The sequence below is a fragment of the Mesoplodon bidens genome (genome assembly GCF_964165515.1).
Source record: "Mesoplodon bidens genome assembly, chromosome: 12".
Lineage (NCBI taxonomy): Eukaryota > Metazoa > Chordata > Mammalia > Artiodactyla > Ziphiidae > Mesoplodon > Mesoplodon bidens.
In genome coordinates this window covers 85,480,449-85,502,983 of record NC_138168.1, presented here as the reverse complement: position 1 = coordinate 85,502,983, position 22,535 = coordinate 85,480,449, and the positions used below count along the sequence as shown (strand labels likewise).

The 22,535-nt window shown below is 45.5% G+C and overlaps 1 protein-coding gene across 2 annotated transcripts in view; it reads left to right on the top strand.

Moving 5' to 3' along the window:
* The first annotated feature begins 292 nt into the window (after nt 1-292).
* EZR (ezrin) overlaps nt 293-22,535 on the top strand; it is a 49,234-nt gene continuing 26,991 nt past the window's right edge. Inside the window, exons 1-2 of one of the 2 annotated variants that reach the window (XM_081250711.1) lie at nt 293-446; nt 1,418-1,504. In XM_081250711.1, coding sequence (XP_081106837.1) covers nt 1,493-1,504 — 12 coding nt within the window. In that variant the 5' untranslated portion in view covers nt 293-446; nt 1,418-1,492. The other variant, XM_081250712.1, reaches the window with a different exon arrangement.

Sequence of the window (22,535 nt, the reverse complement as noted above, 5' to 3'; positions counted from 1 at the left end):
TCTTCTGTCCACTACGGAACAATCTCACACTTTCCATCTACCCTCGGGAGCTGAGTCGAACTCGGCGAAGTTCGTCTCCAAGGGCAAGGGGAAGGGCAGCGAAGCGGGAGAGGTCTCTACGAGCGTGGGGTGAGGGGGGAAGGAGCGGGGAGGAGGCGGAGGGCGCCCCCTCCCCGGGTCTCCGCGGCCCTCGGGGGCGCCGGGCGGGCGGGGCCGTGGGAGGAAGGGAGCGCCCCCATGCGCGGGGCCGGCCGCAGCCATCTTGCCCGCGAGCCGCACCTCGCAGGTCAGGCGGGCTGGCAAGCGAGCGAGCGAGCGGGCGGGGCGGTTAGGGGCGCCGCCCCGGGGCCCCGCCCCGCCGGCGACTCTCGGGAGCGCGGGCCGCAGGCGCACTCCACCGACGCACAGACAGCGGGGAGTGCAGCCGTCCTGTGCGGGAGCCGCGGGTGAGCCAGCCGCGCGGTCCGGGGTCGACGGGCTGAGGGGCCGGGCCGGGGGGTTCGCGCCGCGCGCTCCGCGGAGGGGACAGTGGCCGGAACTCGACGACAGGTGCGGCTGGGCGGCTGGTGCGCGAGCCCGCCGGCGCGCGAGCCCAGGACTGGTGGTCCCGACGGGAGCCGGGCTCGCTCCGCCGCCGGCTCCCGGGGTCTCGGGCCGGTGGGGGTCCCGACCACGCGGTTCTCCCTGCGGCCCAAACACACGGCAGGTGAAGCTGAACCTGCCCGCGTGGCCGCCCCGGTTGCCCCGCCACCTTCCTCTTTCTGCTCTGTCCCCTCGGGTTCCTCTCCCAAATGCCAGCGAAGCCCGGGCTGCGTGGGAGCGCCCCCTCCCTCCTCGCCCGGCCGGGCGGCCCTCGCCGCTCCCGGGCGGGGACAGTTTTAAAAGTGTTTCTCAAAGGTTTGACGGTTGCGGTTTCAGCCCTGGGGCAAACGGTTGCTTCACAAAGTGAAACTTGCAGCCTTATGGGCTCCAGGCTGGTTTCCCGAAAGCCCCGAGGAATACCTCGGGGGACCCCCGCCCCGGCGCCCCCCGCCCCGGTCTCCTCCCGGCAGCCCAGGCCCAGCTGCCCCGTGCCCCTTTGCCGCCGGCTTCCCCGCCAGTCCCCGCCTGCCTGCCCGCCCTGCGCCGAGGTCCCCTCCCCCGCCGCCCAGGCTCCGCGCTCCCCGCCCCGCCCACCCGGCCCCCTCCCCGCCGGCTGCCCGCCCCTCGCCCCGTGGTCTCCCGCAGCCCCTCCGCGCAGGTCCCGCCCGCCCGGCCCGCCGTAATTGCAGGTTGGGCGGTGACTCATCCCGGCGCCCGCCCGGTCAGTTCTTAAGCAGCAGCGCGGGGTGAGCGCCGAGTCTCGGGGCGGCGGCGGCGGCGGCGGGAGTCGGAGGAGGGCTGCTAGGCGCTCTAAAGGGGTTTCCTCTGCCTCTAGGTCGGAAAAACCATTTCAGCTGCTGCTGGAGGGTGTGTTTCCAGGAGACTGAGAAAGACCCATCAGAAACCGAAAATGCCGAAACCAGTAAGTAACTCAGTTTCTGGGCGGGGTCGGATGCTTCGGGCATTATTTTCAAGTGGAGTTACCTGGGCGAGGTGTTGGGGCAGTTTTTTTTGTAGAATAGAGCTCTTTTCTAAACGGACGAGAGGACAGGAGCAGGGAATTGTCTCCTCTCTTTGTTGTTAGTTGGTCCTTTGTGGAACTCCTGGAGAAAACAAGATTATGATGCTTTTCTCTCTACAGTCTTGTTTTCGAGCCCCCCGCCCCGCCCCCAGTGGTTTGGGTCTTTTATAAAAATTAGAATTCCCTTTTACGCGGTTTCGGTCTGTTTAAAACCTGTATTCTAATGCAACTTGGAGGTTTCTTAAAAAGAAAAGTCGTCTAAATCCTAGGGAGAGTGAGGTGGCTTCCGACGGAGCACGCCGACTCCCTTCGAGGGTCTGGAGCCAGCTGCACCCCAGCTCTTCCTTTGGCGCTTTAAAGGGCATCCGGCTGTCCTTCTGGGGGCAGCTTCGTTCCAGTCCATTTTACGACAGGCCCGTGAAGCTGTGCTCTGTTAACCCGGGAATGTGCTGGTGGCAGCAGGATTCCTATCTGAAAGAGGTTTAGTAACGAATTTGAGTTGCAGATGAAGGAAGGTAGCCCTGGAGTTTGATTAGGAGGCTCCTGGGCCCTCTAGTCCTGCACTGCCGGTGCACATCGTAAACGTCAGCTGACTGGAGCGCTGCTGTGCCCTCATCTCTGTCCCCTGCATCTGATTATGTTGCCATCTCGGGTAGACTGTGGCCAGGCTGGGCTTTTATATAAGGCTTTCATTTAAGTTGTGGGAATGAGGCAGGTTCTTTGTGACCAGCGTTTCTTAGAAAGTTGTACCTGTTCTACCAGCTTTAACACAGGTGAACTGGTGGCTAGATATTGGGGAGAAGATTTTGGAGTTTTGAATCACGGTGGAGAGAATATCTGGATTCATGAAAAATTGCAATAAAAGATACATGTGGGATTTATTTCTTGTTTTTCAAACGAGTTGGTTCTGTAGTCAGTCAAAAAAACAGTTATGTGTTTTTTCTACTGTTAAATTTTAGATTCTCTAAAAGGAGTTCTTTATTAATAAAGTTTTACTTTACTGTTAGGTTAAATAAATTACTATGTTAATATGCTAAAAGATTCAGAAGCCAATAGAGCTTTTGCCTAGGTTACATCAAGATGATTCATTTGTGATGCAGAAAATTTTTTTCCTACACAGAATTCTTCTTTTCATTTACAATTTGCAATTGGCATGTGACGTTCAGGGTTTACAACTCCTGTGATATAAAACAGACCCAAGCACAACATCTTACTCAGGGACAGTCCTGTGCTGTGTTACACAGAGCAGTGATCAGGAGATTACCCTTCCTGGTGTAGTTTTCTTTACTTCATTAAAAGAAAAGATTCAGAGTTCAGCTTTTAAAATATCACTCAGAAAAAAAGTCAGTAAACCTGTTTCCTGTCACTATTTTACTTTCTCATAAGGATCTGTAATTTCTTTTATTCTCTTTCTGTCTTTTTTTTTTTTTTTGGTAGTAAAATTTACATTAACATACAGTTTACCATCTTAATTATTTTTAAGTTACGGTTCAGTGGCATTAAGTACATTCACATTTTGTGCACCCATCACCACCATCCATCTCCAGAACCTTTTCATCTTTCCAAACAGAAACTCTGTACACATTAAACACTAACTTCCCATTTCCCCCTCCCTCCAGCCCCTGGCAGCCGCCCCTCTACTTTGTCTCTGTGAGTTTGACTCCTCTAGGTGCCTCATATAAGTGAGACTGCACAGTATTTGTCCTCCTGTGGCTGGCTCATTTCACTTAGCGTGACATCCTCAAGATTCATCCATGTTGTGCTGTGTGTCAGAATGCTCTTCCTTTTTAAGGCTCTCTTTTTTTTTCTTAGGGCAGGTGTGTTTTCATTTCATTTGGCTTTGAAGTTCCTTTATGATGGATCAGAAACTTGGAAAATGTTCTTCCGACAAAGTGCCGATAGTTGTTGACCTGTTAAGGAGGGATGGTAGCCATCCTTAACTTGTAACATCTTTGTATGTTAGGGTCCCAATAACCGGAGTCAGATTTTGAAAGACTATATTTTGTATAACATTTTCAGTTATTTCCAGGTGGTATTGTGAGGTCCCCTTTTATGTGAGCCACAGCTGTTTTTCATAGGAAATTTCTACCTGCCTCCTTTTTGGTGGGGGAGGGTCTTGGAGATTTTGCCTCGTAAAATGATTACACTTAAGTCTTTCTCCATGTGAATCCTATGAGGGCCACTCCATGTGAATCCTATGAGGACCACTCCAGAGATAACTAAGAGCGAGCTTACTGGTTGATAGGTACTCCTAAGGCTGTTATAGAGTATCTAGTTTTTGTTACTGTTGTTTTTTGCTCCCTCATAGATGTTAAAGCTGAAGCATCCAATAACAAGCTCTACAGATGTGTCCTTTGAACAAATGGTTATTGATTCCTATTATTCAAGCCCAGATTAAGGTTTTTGTTAGGCGGCTTCCCATGATGATTTTTAACAACAGGATCGAAGGCAAACCATAAAGATGGCTACATCTGCATAGTCATGGTTTGAGTCTCCTCCAGACCTCTTGAATTCGTCAGGCAAAGTATTGTTGATTGGTATGTCTGAACAGAGTCAGTGGATGACTCTATTTGTAAAACAATTTATATAAATGAAATAATATTTACTTGCTGCGTTTTCTCTTAATACTGCTTCTGCGATCACCACTTGTTAAAGACATTGCACGTCCACACGTTCAGTGAGCATCTGTCGCCCCGGCACCAGGCACAGGGTATCGCACAGACGGTTGCAACAGATCTTGTCTTTGGGGAGCTTGCAGTCTGGGACCCAAGCCCAGACACAGGCCAACACTGGAATGGGAGCTGGAAAACCCGCTGGGAGCCATCCAGGAAGGAAAGAGGCTTAGGTAAAGTGTGACACAGCTGAGAGGAAAGCCACTGGTGCAGAGATGGGCAGGCAGACTGGGAAGTCTTGCTCAATCCCCCGGGGCGGGCGCCCCCCCCCTCCCCCCGCCTCCTGGCACTCCAGGGCTGTGATCCATTGCTTTTCCCAGCTGCTCTGGGCTCTACTCTTGTGTGATGGGTAGACTTTCAAGGAGGATGGTTTGAGGTCCAGAAGGCACCACACCCTCTGCCCAGCTGGCCGGTTTGGCCTGGTATGTCCCTGTCATCTGGGGAGGGGCACGGGCTTTGTGCCCAGGGCTCTGGCTCGGGAAGCGGCCCTCCTGCCCACGGTTCGGCTGAGGGTGACCAGCGGGCTCCTTTCCCCTTCCTTCTTCCTTTCCCCCATACTCGCTTTCTTCATTGTGACAGAGAGGAGACGTGGGGCGTCAGGAAGGAAAACCACTGCAGTCAAGCTTGGGGATGAAAAGGGTGTTGTGCTCAAGGCCACGCTCTCTTAAAGCTGTTTTCTGAGAAGTTTAGCCTGAACTGCCTTTAAGTGGCACCCGTGGATGCCTTAGCTATTCATTCCTAAAGAGTCGATATGGAAATTTCTAATGTAAAAGTTAAGTTTTCTCCCTTCAGTAGGAAAACTCTGAAAGTGTGTTCAAAATTCTGCCCTGTGCCAAAATCTTAAGATAATTTCTGAGATGACCTTGTCTCTGGAGAATACGTAGCCTCTTCCACTAAATATTTTAACACGGTCAGAATTCACCGAATAGCCTAATACATCCCCCCGCCCCATTGAGCACACACGGGATCCGTTTTCCCCGTGCCCCTCCTTCACCGCACGCAGATGGTGAGTTAGGCAGCTAAGGTTTTCCCATGTGGCGGTAAGGAGCGCTGGCTGGGCTTAGTCATTTGTCGTCACACTGGAAGGCACAGCGAGTGTGTCTGTACGTTCACGCATTACTGTGCTGGATGTTGAGGCTGCCGAGGTGAGCAGACACAGAAACAGTCCCTGTCGTCATGGATTTACAGTCTGGTGAGAGGAACAGACTGTAGTCGTAGAATAACTTGAATGCGTGCGATGGCGTGTGCGTGGGGGGGTGCTCGTCGGGGGTCAGGGACGCACCCGCACGCACGTCCTGACTGTGCTGAGCTACATGAAGAGTGAAGGGGCGGGCGTCCTCCAGGTGAAGGAGGGAGACGGGGGACATACCCTGCGGCGAGACGGGAAACGGCTACATGGGGGCTTAACTCGGGGAAGCGCTGAAGGGTTTTGACTGGAAGGAGGTGACCTGATCAGATCAGCCTTTTGGAAGGTCACTGCAGCTGCTGTACCCGAATCCCGAATCAGCAGGAGGTGCTGGGCTGTGGGAGGTGGTGGCAGCCTGGACCAGGGCGGGGCTGCGGGTGGAGAGAAGCACATGTGTCTGGGAGGTGAACTTGGTAGGACTCGGTGATAGATCGGACGTGCAGGGCAGAGCGCTGTGTGGAGGCTGCCTTCTGGTGTCTGGCTTGCATAAGTGTTTGGATGGTGGTGCCATTCACTGAGATAAGGAACCTGGAAAAGGAGCGGGTGTGGGAGGGGAGGTTGAGGGTTTGGTTTGTACATGTTGTTAATCAATTTGTGACTGTGATTGATGAAAGAAGTCCTCACCTGCTTTCATTATTGTAACCGCTGCCCCCTGCCAGAATATATACAAATACCAGACTTATTAAACGATAGTATTTTTAAATCCACATAGACTAAAAGTGATCCAGCAGCTTTCTTATGTTCCTCCTGAGTGTATGTACACACTATAGACACACGTAGTTCAAAGTTAGCATTAATTTAGTACAGGGTTCCCACATGCGGGTTACGCGATTATCTGGAGACGTGAAGCTTCCTGGTCCCTCACAGGACCGCTGAATCCCCATCTCTAGGGCTGGGAGGACTGGATGTCTGTGCTTTAGGTCCCCAGACGGTTCTGATGCACCCCAGAGTTCGGGCACTGATGATTTCATAGGAAAAGGACAGTTTTTTATATATTCCTCTCTCTCGGTGGGGTTGATGCTGGTGGTCGTGCGTGGGCAGCGAAGCCCAGCCCGGTTCCGGAGCCTCCGTTCAGGCAAAGGCACTCACGATCTCCCGCTCTCCAGAAGGCGGGTGCGCGGTCCCAGCTCCTAGCGCCACGGGTGCCCTCATTGGTATTTGGAACGCGGCCGAGGTGGGAAAAAAGAGATGGGGCTCAGGCTCCAGAAAGACAGGACCAGTTACGATGCACGAGAGGATCTCTCTGATTTGAACTTCTGTCTGCAGGGTGTCCAGTTGCAGAGCTTAATTTGGCAGTGACCAGCGAGCTTTCAATTTTTGGCTCTCTTTGTTTTTAAAGGGGAAAAAGAGGCCAACATTTCCTATTAAATGGCAGGGAACAAAGAGACCCCATTCCTTTGTTGTCTTTTCTTTCTTCTCTTATCCTTCCACGCCGGCCTCTCCTTTTAGTTACCATCCTAAATAATACTGTGATTTCTAACGACATTTTGAGTAATTTTATTCGTACTTGCAGTTTGGGAAAGGAAAGCAACATCACTATTCTTAGTGAATTATCGTAATTCTTTAATTTTTTTTTAACTTAAACTTTTGTGAATCTGACAATTTGGAGATTCTTTGGATGATTCAGTATGCCTCCTTCTTACAGTATTTAGACATTTCAACTCTAATCTGAAGTAGTAGAATTCAGTCTTTTTTCAAAATCAGTGAATGCATTTTGAATTATCCTCTAATTTATTTAATTTCAGTAGTAACTACACTTGGGATTCTTCCACTACTCCAATCAGTTTTTAATTTAAACACTACACAACACTGTAAAGCAATTATACTCCAATAAATATGTTAAAATATATATATTTATATAATTTAAACACTAACTGTGTGTCTGCCACTATTAATTAAATATGGAATACTTACTGAAGAGACCAGAAGGTTGCATTATTTTCCTTCTAACATGCTTAGTATCTGTGGCTTTTGATGTAAAGAATAAAGATCTTATTCCAGACTTCTGTAAATAGTGTTTTTTAAGAAAGAAAGAAAAATAAACATTGTGCTGTGATGTGAGTTAGAGACTTCTGACTATAAAGTGAAATACTTAATATATAATTAATATACATAATTTTTCCAGGCAAAAATGTAAAGAGCTGTAAAAAGAAGAGTTTCATAATTAATTTATTATTTACCTGTACTTCGGCAAGCCATTTAGTTTCTGTGAACCTCAATTTCGTCATTTGTAAAATGGAAGTAAAAACAAAAGTTTTTAAGTGAAAAGAGTGTGAGATAAACTGAGACGGAGCTTATACCTATGAAATCCAAACAATTTATCTTCAGATGCTGTAAGCTTCACTTCCTGTTTGCTCTTTTCCCCTGAAACATTTACAAACGTTTCAGTGCAACCTGTAGCTAAAGCTAAGGGCTTTAGTTCCCGAGTTGCTATAAACCAGGTAAAGTTTGTCAATAGATCTTCCAAGGGAAACAGCAACGTGAAACATTTGAGTTATTTAGTAAAAAGGAACACTTTATCTCCTTCTCATCCTCTATGTCTTCTGTGCTATGTCTTCTGTGTCTTCTAGCTGTCAGTATTCCCTTGTAGGTCACATGGGTTCCTTCCTCATTTATTGAAGCCCTATTATATGTGCTAGGTGCCAGGTCTATAAAAATAAATAGGTTTTTGCCTTGAAGGGATTCTCAGTCTAATAGGGGAGTCAGATATGTAAACAAAGAATTGCAGTGCAGTATAGTAAGTGTGGTAATAGAGATACAGAATATTGTGTACCCTAGAGAGCCAGGGAATGCCTCCCAGCTGGGTGAGATTCTTCAGGTGGGTGTTGAGGGGTGCATAGGAGTTACCCTTCTGCCTTTGGGCACTGGTGAGTTCAGGCAGCAGCAGTGGTCAGTTCTGTTTTCCTTGGATTATGATTCACATTGCATTCTCCAAGCCCTTTTAAACACCTATAGATAAACAGTAATGCTGTTTCAAAGGAAATGGAAAAGTGCATTAACATGATAATTATCTTTTTAACCTAATATACCCGAGAAAACAAACCTTAAAAGCAAAATGAAAATTTTCTGACCTTGATCTGACTTTTATTGATAAAAGAAAGGATGAAACTAATAAACAGTGTGAGACTTTGCTTTCCATTCTGTTAAATTTGAAGTCACTTTCCACAACCTAATTTTCTTTTCTGTTTTTGCCTGAGAGATGATCAGTTTGAAACTGTCAATACCAAAAAGATTGTCATATCAGATATTGTAAATAATTGTTTTTACTTCAGGATGGGGTAGGTAAAGGCCACATCTGGCTGTGGACTGTTTCTGCGTGGGCTGCCTAGCTAGGGTTGGTTTTTTACAATTTAAAGGGATTTTTCAAAGCAACAAGAACACGAACAAGAACATGCAGCAGGTGCCAGATACGGCCCCCAGAGCCTAAAATACTTACTGTCTGGGTCATTACCGGAAAGATTTGCCAACCCCTGCTTTAGGATAAAAATAATTGTTGTTAAGCCTTTGTTACAACCTTGTATATATTTAATGACTAAGCTAATAATATTTGGAAGCGGATCCACCCCATTGGTTCCAATTTAAAAAAATTTTTTGCCAAAGTACAAAGAACCTGTTTTGTGAGTCAGTGTGCAGTGCGCCACAGGCCTGAGCCTGGACGTGTGCTGTGAGGGCTGTCACCAAGGAGCAGGCATGGCTGGGGCTGAGGTCATGTTTTAAACGAGGCTGCTGTTCCGCGGGTCTTGTTTCTGTAGAGAAGGCGGTAGTGTCTTGTGTCACGTTTGCTAAGCCATTGTACAATGACAGATTTCTGGCGTATGCTAAAAGAAAGCAATTTGTACCTGATATTTGAGTTGGAAAGAGAATGTTAGATGAATGAGTTGCGTTTTTATCACTGATCGTTTAAAATTAACTATTGTCTGTGTCTGAATGTTTGAGTGTAGATAGTTTTATAATTTGATCCCCGATTGAGACCATTTTATCTAAAGTAGAGCTCCTCACTGTGCACCCCTTGCTGCTTTATTTACTTCAACTTATTTCTACCCATAACGGTGATAGATATTTGTTTCTTTGCTTTCTATCTTTCCTGGCCACAAAGTGAGAAGCCAAGTGGTTTGGGGGAAGAAGAAGCATCATTATCTGCTTCTAGAACAAACTTTAAATGCTTGCTGTATTGGCAGATAAATAGAGGGAAGGAGGATGAGCGAGCAGGTGAACAGGCCTGCCTCTGAGTGAGTGGCCTCGGGCGAGCATCCCAACCTCCCTGAGCCCTGCTTCCTCATCTGGGAAGCAGGATCCGAGGGCCTGCCTGGCCCAGAGGACAGAGTAGAGGTGGCCAACTCCACTCGTAACTACTGAATTCTCATCCGATTAAAAGCTCTCATACCTCATGATGGGCATTTTTTTTTTCTGACTTAGACTAATAATGCAATAGATTGGGCCTCCCCCTTTCTCCTGCTCCCACAGTGAAGACCACCACATTCCCTCCATAAAATTCATTTGTTCATTCAACAAGTAGAGTACCTACTGTGCGCCAGGTTTTTTAGGTCCTGGGGATACATTGGTGCACGAAAGGGGAGCAGTACCTGCCACTGTAGTGGAGAAGACAAATACCTGCTGTCAGGGAGTGGTGGGCGCTGAGGTCAGTCCTCATCCCGGCTTTGCCAAGAGGTACAGGTAGTTTTGCTCTTTTCACTGACTCTTGTTGCGTGAAGAGTTAAAACCATGGGGCAGAGTGACTTAGGAATGGGCCGAGGGTGACGTATTTTTGCTTGTTTTTTGGTGAATCACTCGACATGGCACCACGCGCCAAGGTGATATTTCTCCAAGGACCCGTTTTCACCTGGGTTTGGTGATAAGTACGTCGTCGTTTGCCATACCTGCTTGGATTCTTCCATCATTTCTCAAGCATGTGGTTTGGTGAAATTTATACTTTTTGAATAATATTTTGCCTATTGTACCATTATTGCATCTATAGGTTTTTTTAAATAAAATATGTCTTAGAAGGATATCCAGTCTTATTCCTTACTTTTTTTTTTTTTTGGCGGTACGCGGGTCTCTCACTGTTGTGGCCTCTCCCGTTGTGGAGCACAGGCTCCGGACGCACAGGCTCAGAGGCCATGGCTCACGGGCCCAGCCGCTCTGTGGCATGTGGGATCTTCCCGGACCGGGGCACGAACCCGTGTCCCCTGCATCGGCAGGCGGACTGTCAACCACTGCGCCACCAGGGAAGTCCTATTCCCTACATTTTTAAAGAGAAAATTGAATCACAGATCAGTTGGTAAAAGCTTAGGACAAATTTTAAATTGGAACCACCTCTTTATTTATGAAAATGTAATATGTTAGCCTAGTATCCTTGTTGAGATGTTTCATTGCCTTGGTTACGTAATTATGGATGTTGTTTCTTGGGCGTTCAAGTATCTGCTTACATAATACATTGCTATTTGGGTGAGACACTTAAGTGGGACTTAGATGGGGAGATAAGGTGGGGAAAACTTGATGTTTATTAAGAAACTGGCCAAACAGGGCAGTTTGGAAATATAATGGGATGACAAAGCTCCAAAGGGCATTATATGATTTGAACAAATCAACTGTAAAAAGAGAGTTTTGAGGCAATGGGGAACAGTTGAATATTGACTAAACTTTAAATATTAAGGAATAGTTTTTAATTATGTTGGCTATGATAGTGGCGTGGTGGTTTTATATATGTGTATGCTTATATATATGTGTGTGTAAGCTCAAAATATATTCATATTTAAAGTCCATTAGGGCTACATACCAAAGTGTTTACAAGTGAAATGATACACAGTGGTCTTAAAATGTGCCAGCAAAAAAAAAAAGAATGTGTTTTAGTGGTAGAAAGAGTAAATGAGTCAAGAATGCTAGAAGGGAAGTCGCCGTGTCGTAGGTGGATGCAGGGCACACGGCAGCTCATCGCACTGTTCTCTCTGCTTTTGTGAATGTTTCGAATTTTTCAAAATAAAAAGGTGGTTTTTTAAAAGCACATTATAGGGGTGGAAGGGAAAGATGGCTGTCACTTTTCAAATCAACAAGTCCCTGAGTCACTAGAGAGAGAGAGCGGGAAGGGATGCTCCTTCCCCGGGGGTCTGGGTTCCCGGGGAGCCCGCCCTGCCTGCTGCTGGGTCCCAGGGAGCAGTTCTCCATGGATCCCCGGAGCAGAACCGCAGTTCTTAGACCTTTGGTGTTCTGTTCAGATGAGGGACTGATTTAATCCCACCTGGGCCCTCTTGCCCTCCACACACCTTTTATTAAAGGAGAGCTCTAGTCAGAATTGCAGTCGACTTGGAAACACACAGAACTGTTTGTTCTCGGCTAGTTCCGCTACGACTCTGTATTCCCACGATTTTTTTTTGATGGGGGAGGGGGTGACCCAACTAGAAATAGGTCATTGTCTCAATAGCAGCATTCTCAAAGCTGAAAATTGGAAGTGAGCACACTCAAGTGTGGGGCATTACTTAGTGGAATTGTATGCAGCCGTTTTAAGAGATGAGTATGCAGTCTGTGCTGGGACTGGGGATGGGGGCAGGGTGTGAGGGGCTGAGACCCTCAGTAAATGCAGCAGCCCACGAGCTGCAGGGGCGAGGTGGGCGAGAGGATTACTCCCAATCAAGGAATCAGGTGCATAATTCTAATCGCACTCGGGATGTAGCATACTTGATTGTGACCGTACAAATTGAAGAGGTCTTTTTTTTTAAACTTCATATAATTTCAGAGAGTGGTTTAAAAGCATAAATTCAGTTGAAGTGGGCTTATTCGAGCAGATTTTGTTAGCTGGCTGCTTTAGCTTGGACTTTTAAAAAATAAAACTATTGGGGTCTTACTCTCTATTTTTGATTGATAGCAAAAGTACAGACTTCTTGGTCAAGTTCAAATATATCTTATCTAAGCTCCTTATAGGAGAAATGTTCTTTAATACTGCAAACTGTTACACGGCACAAGTGATCTTAACTAGGGGCAAAGATTGATTTCAGAAATGGCACAGGTTTAAGTGTGGCTTATTTTATATGCCCTTCCCTAAAACAGCAGGTTAGCAAAGCAATTATGTTGTTTTGACACTTTCATTATTTCATAGGCTTTCCTCCCACCAGATTAGAAAACTCTTCACAGGCTTCTAAATTTACAAAGAAAACAGTCCACTCCAGGTGGAATGAGGTTTAGTCTTTAGGCCTTTAATTTCCTATGGTTTAGGAGCCTGGAATTACAATCCATTGTAGCATGTGATAGCCCTCCTGGCCCCGTCCCTTACTTTGTGTCTTTTATGGGATCCTAAGTTTGTGGATATAATTAACCTCACTTTTCAGTGAACTAAATAGGTGCTGAAATATGTATGACACACCTAGTAAAACTGAAATGACATACTACAGAATCAAGACTTCACAAGCTTATTAGATAAAGTGACCTTGAACGGTAATTTATTTTGCCTCCCTTGGGGCGGGGAGAGGCTAGAGGGATAATGATTATTTGTGTTTCTGGAAAGGAACAGTTTCTTTTGCAGAATGTAACATTCTCTGGTTATGTATTTACCCCTTCCTGTGGAAAGTGGTGTCCAAGTGTCCTAGTTTAAATTTACACACAGGGTGTATGTCATTCCCAGTGTAGAAGAAATCAGTTCCTACTTACGGACACTCCCCAAAAAAGATCTTAAAAATCGACAGCCAGTAAGTATTAGGAATATTATTTTTACATGCCATTAGCAGGTAAGGAAATCCCCACCAGGGTTACCCTGCAGCACGGATTTGGAACTTGGGTGAGAATGACAGTCCTTTTGTTTGTCAGATGCTTGGAAAGCAGTTTCTTACTGCCTTCAGTTTCCTTCTTCCAAAATTAGTGCCTTAGCCTGGTGAACAGTGGGAAGGGCTTAGCACAAGCTCTTTCCAAAACCCCGGTTTTACAGTAGAGGAGGGAACTGTGACCCTCTTTTTAGTGGGACTGTTCACAAAGTTCCCTTCCAGCTCTAAGGTCATGATTTTTCTCTAGTTATATTGAGCAGAGACAGGACTGGTTTGTTCACTTTTTGTATTGTTAAGCAGGCTTGGCTGACAGGAAGTGGGTCTGGGGGCAGGAAGTGGCTTACTTTCAGAGGCAAAAGGAGCTGTTTAGAAAGACTTGGGAGTTCATGTTCTCGAAATTATGCGATGGATATTAGTGGATCTGAGCTCTTCCTTCCTATCTATATCTATCTGTATATATACTTCACATAATTTTCACCCTGGAATTTGGAAATACAAACTTTTCAATTCAAAAGTTTAAAGTCACTGACTTACATTGAAAGATACAACTTTAGGACTAACATTTAAGAGCTATACAAATATAAATGGTTTTAGTAGGTAAGGAAGTCGCATAAGCCTTTCTAGGCCACAGTTTCTCAGCCTTTAAAAGAAGGTGGTCAGACTAGGATAACTTTTTACCTCACCAAGCAATACCCATTTAGAGTCACCCTACGAAATAGTTACCCCTCCTCCCTTTTCTAATTATTGTACCTAGAACATATACATGTATATAACATAAAAACAGGATATAAAGTATAACATAATGTAGATACCTGAAACAAAAGTTGTTGGGAAATTCCAAGGCCCAGCCTTCATGTTTCTCTCTGCCGTGTTATCGTCCACAGCATGTTAAGGACTTAGCTTTTACACTGTAAGCTTAGCCTAACGGTGGCGGAGGAGAGCAGTTTGGAAGAGGAGCTGAGGGGGATGTAGGGTTGGTTTTCATGGTTACCTTTAAGTTATCCTCAGTACTCCTTAAAGTGATATTGAATTCTCTGGAAAATGAGCTAAGTGCCTACCGTAGGGCGTCGTGATTCTCGGAAGACGTGAGCTCAGAAACTGCTCACAGCTCTGTGGTTTATGATGGAGTCAGGTTGGCTCGTTTGACACTGAACTCTGTAGTTGTGACCTTACTTTTCATTAGTGATTAGCAGCTGGGCGGACGCTAATCCCCGGCTGCCTTTTTACACCTGGAGAAGGCGTGGGAGGGGCGGGCAGGACTTGGAATCCCAAAAGTCCACGACCTCGCCTGAGGCCCTCGATTGTGGTAGGTTAATTCGGTTTCTTGATAGGTCTCACCTACAGGGAATTTGGAGTCATTTTCATCAACTGTGAGCGTCAGTCCGCACGTTGCAGAGCTTGAATTTTCCTGCTGGGGGAGCGACCACTGCCACAGGGGCTGGAGTACCTGGAGCTCTGAGATGGACAGCGGGAGGGAGGCTGGGAGCGGCCGACGCGGGCACCCCCGCTCCTTCTCGGCGACTTTCCGGACTCCGTAGCCCCGGGAATAGCACCGGGCCGTGACTCCTGGGAAGTGCGGATAACAGGAACGGCGGGCCAGCACTTTTTTATTTTTTTTTTTGCGGTACGCGGGCCTCTCACTGTTGTGGCCTCTCCCGTTGCGGAGCACAGGCTCCGGACGCGCAGGCTCAGCGGCCATGGCTCACGGGCCCAGCCGCTCCGCGGCACGTGGGATCTTCCCGGACCGGGGCACGAACTCGTGTCCCCTGCATCGGCAGGCGGACTCTCAATCACTGCGCCACCAGGGAAGCCCCGGGCCAGCACTTTGAGCTCCTTAGGCGTTGTCTCGAGTGGACTCTTGTCAGCCCTAACATTCAATGGTTTTATTGTTCCTATTACTAGGCAATAAAAGGCTGGTATATTTATTATCCTGGTATCGTACAATTATATGAATACTTGATTAGAATATGAGTTTGTGTCTGTCCTGCCCATCTGTCTTGGTTGGCTGTGCTACAGACAAAATGATGGTGCACGGAATTCTTACTGCATCGCCTGGCAGTTTGTGTTCTGATTAATTCCGTAGACTTTTCCCAAGATTTTGTGGAGCTAGATAGCCGGTTTTCTTTGGCATTTGAAAATTTTCCTAAGCCTAACAAGCCAGTTTCTTCACCTTCACTCAGTTTCTTCTTTAACCTCAAAAAAGAAGACTAGATAATGCTGTGATTGTGTTTAATTTAAACTTAAGATACAGAAGAGCTTGAAAGAAAGGACTGATTTTAAAAAGTTATTATCCATTGGTGGTCAGGTTTGCCATAGCGTTATTAGTAAGATATACTGTTATTCACACCTTTTCTAAAGGTCAGTAAACCTCAAGAAGTCTGATGTTAAGAGCTCGAGCTTACACATGTACCCCTGAAGTTTCTAACTTTGAGTCCAGCTTGCCTTCAGGCACGCGGTGACATGTGGCTACTGCTGTTGTTGGCAGCATTTTAGAGAGAGACCGATGCCTCCCTCTTGACTGACAGCAGAGTTGATGTCTTTGCCAGTACAGTCAGTATCAGGTTACTATGGACTTGACTCCATTTAATGAAAGATTGTGTTTTAAGAGCCACATTTCTATTTTACGTGTCTTCTCTCTGTATAGTGTTTTAATATTTTGGCATATTGGTTTTTATTTTGACCTCTCCATGCTTAAAAGAATGGTGTACAACAGGGTGTTTTCTCAGCTGCCTTTCTTGAATAGAAAGGACACTTTAAAGTGGACACACTAGGGGCCTCCCTGGTGGCGCAGTGGTTGAGAGTCCGCCTGCCGATGCAGGGGATACGGGTTCGTGCCCCGGTCTGGGAGGATCCCATATGCTGCGGAGCGGCTGGGCCCGTGAGCCATGGCCGCTGGGCCTGCGCATCCGGAGCCTGTGCTCCGCAACGGGAGAGGCCACAACAGTGAGAGGCCCGCATACCGCAAAAAAAAAAAAAAAAAAAAAAAAAGTGGACACACTAAAGTGTCCACTTTAGAAGTTGGACACTTCTAAAGAACTGTGTGCTTATTAGAAACTATAACGATGTAAACTATGGTCATTGGATTTTTAACGGCAACTGCTTTTATAGAATTTTGTTGTTTATATAAACAGTGTTACTGGGAGCAGTGTTGCACATTTAACGGAGACAAACATTCATTTTATTTAATAGATAGAAACAAACATCTCTATTAGCCATTACCGGGACAGCCTGTAAAGGGTTAGTGATATGGACAGAGAAGAGCTAAAAAAACAAAAAATCCATTGCCTTTGGGGCTTTCCAACTTTGCCTTCTAAACTGGCGAAATTCACAGGTCTGCATTTCTACACTAAGCTGATTAAGGTTTGCTGAGTTAATGGTAATGTTTTACAGAGGGTGGTTATTATTTGTAAATGACCACTGTGTGTCATAGCTAATGCTGTGATTTATTGAGTTGGAGTATGTTCATGAGACTGATTTTTTATCTTAAAGATAAGGGGATCAGGATCCAAAGAGCGTACAAAAATTGGCATCCCTCTGTAGAGATACAGTTTCATTAAGAAAAACCTGTCTCTGCGAGTTTAGGTCTAGTACTGAAAAGTCTAGTAAAGGTGTTTTCACATAATGGAGTATAAATAGTAGCAGTACATACATTAATCTTGCCAGAAGGAGTTGTGGCTGTTTGCTTGTTCAGGATCCTAGCCTAGCCTCTTTCCCTGAGGGCAGGGTCTGTGTGGGTGTGGCCTTGCTTATGAGATGGGAGGAGCTGAAGATGGATGGGCCCATCCCAACCTCCGGAGTCAGAATCTCTGGGCCTGGGGCCCAGGAAACTGTTTGAACGAGCTCTCAGGTAATTCTTTTGTGTGTTCAAGTTTGAGGCGCACTGAGGGCCTGGGGAGAGTAGCATGTGAGATGTGGCTGGCCATGCTTCCTGTGCACTTGCTAACAGACACCAGCCTTCACGAAGCATGTCTGGTATTGCTGCAGTGAGCAGGGCTCTGGAGGGGTTGGTTAATGTTCATCCAAGAAAGCAAAATTCAAAGATAGTGTTCCGTTAAAAAAAATTTTTTTTGGTACTTTAATTGGGTGCTGGGCAATGACGAGCTCGGCACCAATTGGAGTTAAATGTGAAACAAGACTCAGTTTGCTGCTCAAAATTTACAAGAGCCTGGGCTCTCCCCTCTGCCCCGGGGGAGGGCTGCTCCCCCGAGCTGGCTCCTGGTTTGTTAAGGGAAGGGGCTGACCACAGTTCCTGCGGCTGGAATGACTGCTGGCCTCAGGGGAGAGCGAGTGTGCCCGTGGAGGAGACGTGTTTCCTGCTGTGCTCACAGCAGTTTGTTTGGCAGCTGGCACCTTCTTCCTGAGAACGTAGCGTATTTTTACTCACAACTTAAATGAAACAGTGAACTTAAGTTGAATTTTAGTTTTAAAAAATTCATTTTCTTTCATCTTCGTTTGCCCTTAAAATTTTTTTCTTATCAATTTGAATACCAAATTGACCATAGTCTAGTTCAAATGACTTGTTTTCTAGCTGTTTCATATTTATAATCACTAAAGCAACACAGAAAACAGTAAGATCCTCAACCCAAATGTCCATCAGCAATGAATGTATATATAGACAAAAGTGAGATATCCGGATAGTGGAATATTACTTGGCAGTAAAAAAAAAAAAGGAATGAAGTGCTGATACATGCTACAACCTGGACAAATCTTGAAAACATGTTAAGTGACAGAAGCAAGTCACCAAAGACCACATAGTGTATGATTCTGTTTATATGAAATGTCCAAAATAGGGAAATCTGTGGAGACACAAAGTAGATGCTTGGTTGCCAGGGTTGGGGGGAAGGAGTTATGGGAGTGACTGCCAGCGGGCATGGGGTTTCTTTTTGGGGTGATGAAATGTTCTAAAATTAGATAGTGGGGTTGGTTGCATAACTCTGTGGAGTTGCTAAAGACCACTCAGTTGCACATTTTAAATGGGTGAATTTTATGGGATATAAGTTATATTTCAACAAAGCTGTTGTAAAGAGTAATGACTCAATGATGAAAATAAAAATACAATGTCGTCTCAATAATTATTCAGTTAAGTGAACCAAAATAGCATCTGAAGAAGGTTTTATAATTCATTTCAGTTGTGAGAATTTTTCCTCATCATACTCCCCTGCGTTTCTTCCCCCATTTGTGGGAGAAAGTTTACCACACTACTTCCTGTCAGAGCCTTTCGAAGTATTTGAAAGGTCTTACCCAAATATTTGAAAGCTGCTGAAGTGGCACCTTCAGAAGAGGGCTGGAATGTTGGAAAACAGCATTGCCATTTTAAATGATTATGAAAGGTCAAGCTCTCAATGTAATCTTAGTGGTGCTTAGATAGTTCTACTTCGACTAATTTTTGAGTAAATGCAGGTGTGATAATATAGGGATTAATCTGTTATCACTGAATCCACTGCCTGCAATTCAAACATTCAAATGTTACTATTTGAATTTCCCTTTCATGGTTTTCCTGATTCTGCATACATAGGAAAATCACTGCAAACTTTTATTTCCCCTGCAGTGTTCTGGCTACTAAAATTACCTAAACCTGGTTAGTCTAAGAAGATGTAAAATGGCTACTTGTCTGTAAAGTTTGTGGAAGAACTGGTTTTGAACTTTTCCCTCCTGTCTCGGTCTTTAATATGGTGTGAATGTATTCTGTAACAAGTGTGATGGGGGCGGGAGGTCTTCTTACACGAAGTTTAAAGTAGTTCAGGAGGAAGTAGACATTTCTCAAAGGAAAGATTGCAGAACTAGATTTATTTACCAAAATGAGGAAAATAATGAGTGGGATAATTTGACAGCCAGAAGTTCAGCCATCGTACATGGGTTAGAAGTGAAACAGCATTTCACTGTCAACTCAGCATCTTTTCTGCATCTCTCAGACATTTAGAAGGCACTTTAGATACCATTTTGATAAAATGAAACCAAGAAGACTCAAAAATCATGTTCTTCCAAAGTGTATTCTGAAAAACACTGGTCCTTTGGGATGTTCCATGGAAAAAAACCTGTAGGCAGAAGAATCTGGGAGACCTAGACTAAGGCACCGTCTTGGAATTTCACAGTTTGCCTTAATACAGCAAAGACTCTCAAAGCCTTTCAGTTAAAGAAAGAAAGAAAAAAAAAAAATAGAGAACCTTAACCTGTGTGACCTGAAAATACTGCCTCCCCACCCCCCATGCTTTGTCCCTCTCTCTTTAAATTCAGATAATTTTGTAGAACCTACACAGCCACTGATTTGGATGACGTCAGAAGTCACTCCTATAATTAAGCTACAGAATGTTAGAGGACCCCTTACGGATAGAGTCATTTCCATTTTATAAAGGAGCAGGGAGTGCCTCCTTCAGACCGGGGCTAGGCCCGGAGGCGATCCTGCCCACCGCCTGCTGTCAGGCCTGTGTTTGTGATTGCCCAGCAAAGCGGGGATGGTGGATTTATTTGATTTTAATAGGGTGAATTGTTATTGAATTTATATTTTTAAAAAACAGATTGGGGTTTAACACCTTTAATTCCCTTTTTTATTGGAAAAAGAGCTGTCAGTTGCATTGGAGCAATAAAACTTGTACTATCGTGTGTCTGGTTAGAGACTTACATCCCCATCCTTGGAAATGTGAAAACAGGTGTGAGCTTTTCCTTTGTCCATGAAAACAGCCTCCCAGCCGGCTCGTAATAGTGTCACGTAGTTACTTATTTCCTCATGAATCTTCCCATTCCCTCTGCACGTGCACAGCTCTAGCTCGGATTGCATCTCACCTTGGGCCTTTGGACTTTAGACCGAGCATTTCAGAGCTGGAAAGGACTCAGGTCCTCTAACCCAGACCCTCTCTTTGCAGATCAGGGGGCTGAGGCCCCAGGGAGGAAGGCCTCCGCAGGTCACCGTGCCAGGGGGCCTCAGGGCTCCCAGGCCCTCGCCCACTGTTCCAGGGATCAGTGAATCTGGTTGGTCCTCAAAATCATTTGAGTGGCTTTTTAAAAATACAGGTTCTTGGGCTGAGGCCCAGAAACTCAGGTGTTTGTGAAGCTGCTCTGGGGATTCTAATGGTTGGTCCTGAAGGACTGGGGTGTGTGGCATCTATTTGAGGGCCACCTATTTAAGTCGTAAGCGGCGGGCCGCCCCCCGCCCCAGGAGGCACTGACTGGTGTTTGTGGAGGGCATGAGCCCTGAAGGCATGCACGGTGCCCACCAGCTGGAGTGGGCTGGGAACAGAAGGTGAAAGCTATTATGGTTCATCAGCTTGTTGATGGTAGTTTTGAGCTGAGCTAACCCATAATGAGAAGAGCAAATAGAAGTTTTGAAAGAGGAGATGAGGGAGTGTTACAGTTAGGAGGTCATCGTCTTCATTAAGGCAGAGGTAGGTAGGTATACGTGTTGAATCCTGATACTAAACAAGATACGCATTATATGGTTAAGTGGTCTGGTGCAAATACCTGTGAAACACCAGTCATTATATTCATGAAGAAAAAAGTGCCTGGTGTTCTGCTTAAATTTAAGAAGTTTTACTGGCTAGTTTCATTAGTTCTTGTTTTAGACATAAAATGAAATTCATTGCTATTTTTGTTTTTAGGCATTTGTCTCTTGCATATACTGATATTTTAGTAATAGATCAGAAACTTACCTCTCTTATTGAAATGAAAACTCCTACTAAGCTAGGCTACTATCAGAGGCAAAAAAGAAGAAAGATTTTTCTGCTAAATATGGTCAGTGTGAAAAACACACAAATACTCATTAAAAACCTCATTTTCCTCAAGGGCTTCAGACACCTTCAATACCAAGTTTTGTGTCTAGGATACATTATCTTACTCTAAAATTCTGACCTAGTATATAGCTGTTTAAAAAAAAAAACCTTGTTATTTTTAAATCCGTACAGTGCTAATGTAACTCTCACACTGAAACTTATGAATTTCCATTATACATAGTGGAGTATGAGTATGTCTGGTTCCTTTTAGGTTCTAACATTTTGGAACTCTAACTGCAGCTTTGTGCCATAGCTTCAAAAGGAGTAGCATTTGGAGGAGAGACATGAATGACTAAATTATCATCTACACCAACCACATGGTCCTCTGTGTGTATGTAGGGGGTTGGGGTACATGGGCAGAATTAAACTTTTATCACCGCTGCCCCCACCAAACAGAGCAGAATGTTAGAAAGGCTTTCAGTATTTTGACCAGCCTGGCATAAGCATTGCCCTTTTGGTGGGTAGATTTTAAATGACTAACTGCATACTGTACACACCAGTACCGCACTTTACTATGTGATTTTGCTGCCTTCAGAGAATATTGCCTTTGAGAAAAGTGTGTGATCTAGGGGGAAATACAAAGACAATGAAAATTGCAAACCATGTGCTTTACTCCAGCCTTTGCATGTGGTTTGGGTTTGTGTGGTGATACGTTTTACCCTGGACCTCCAGCTTTTTGTGGGACCATTCTCACATTTATCACGCATAACCATATCGTCCCACTTTATTTCTGTGGCACCACTGCAAACACGAGTGCTAGCTTTTCCCAAGTACACATTGAGTTCACTAAAAACAATTGAGGGCTTCCCTGGTGGCGCAGTGGTTGAGAATCTGCCTGCCAGTGCAGGGGACACGGGTTCGAGCCCTGGTCTGGGAAGATCCCACGTGCCGCGGAGCAACTAGGCCCGTGAGCCACAACTGCTGAGCCTGTGCTCCGCAACGGGAGAGGCCGCGATAGTGAGAGGCCCGCGCACTGCGATGAAGAGTGGCCCCCGCTCGCCGCAACTAGAGAAAGCCCTCGCACAGAAATGAAGACCCAGCACAGCCATAATTAATTAATTAATTAAGACCACATATTGTAAAACAAAAAACAAAACAACCAATTGATTACCAAGGAAACCTAACAGGATAATAAAAAGGAGAGTTGGGATTTAGGTATGTTTCCGTAATATGCCAAAGCCTGATTTCTTTGAAAGCCCCTGGATAAGTGGACCAAAACATGAATATAAATGGTCCTGTCGTCTGAGTAAATGTTCCATCTTAAACTTTGATGAAAGTTTATGCTGTATTTCAGTACGTTATTACAGATCTATAAAGTTTAAAAGCATCTTAATAGTCTTTCTAAACATGGGCCTGCTTAACCTGCTACTGATTAAGGCGGTGCCGTGCTGTGGTCCTCAGTCAGGGCAGGAGCACCCCCTTTCTCCAGAGGGTATTTTGGGGTGCAGGTGTGTTGGGTACTTTTAGAGGACTGGGGATACCTGGTGTTTAGTGGGTGGGCTCAGGGATGGTAAACATCCTGCAGTCCTTGAGGTAGTCTTGCAGAAGGAACACTCGTGCTGG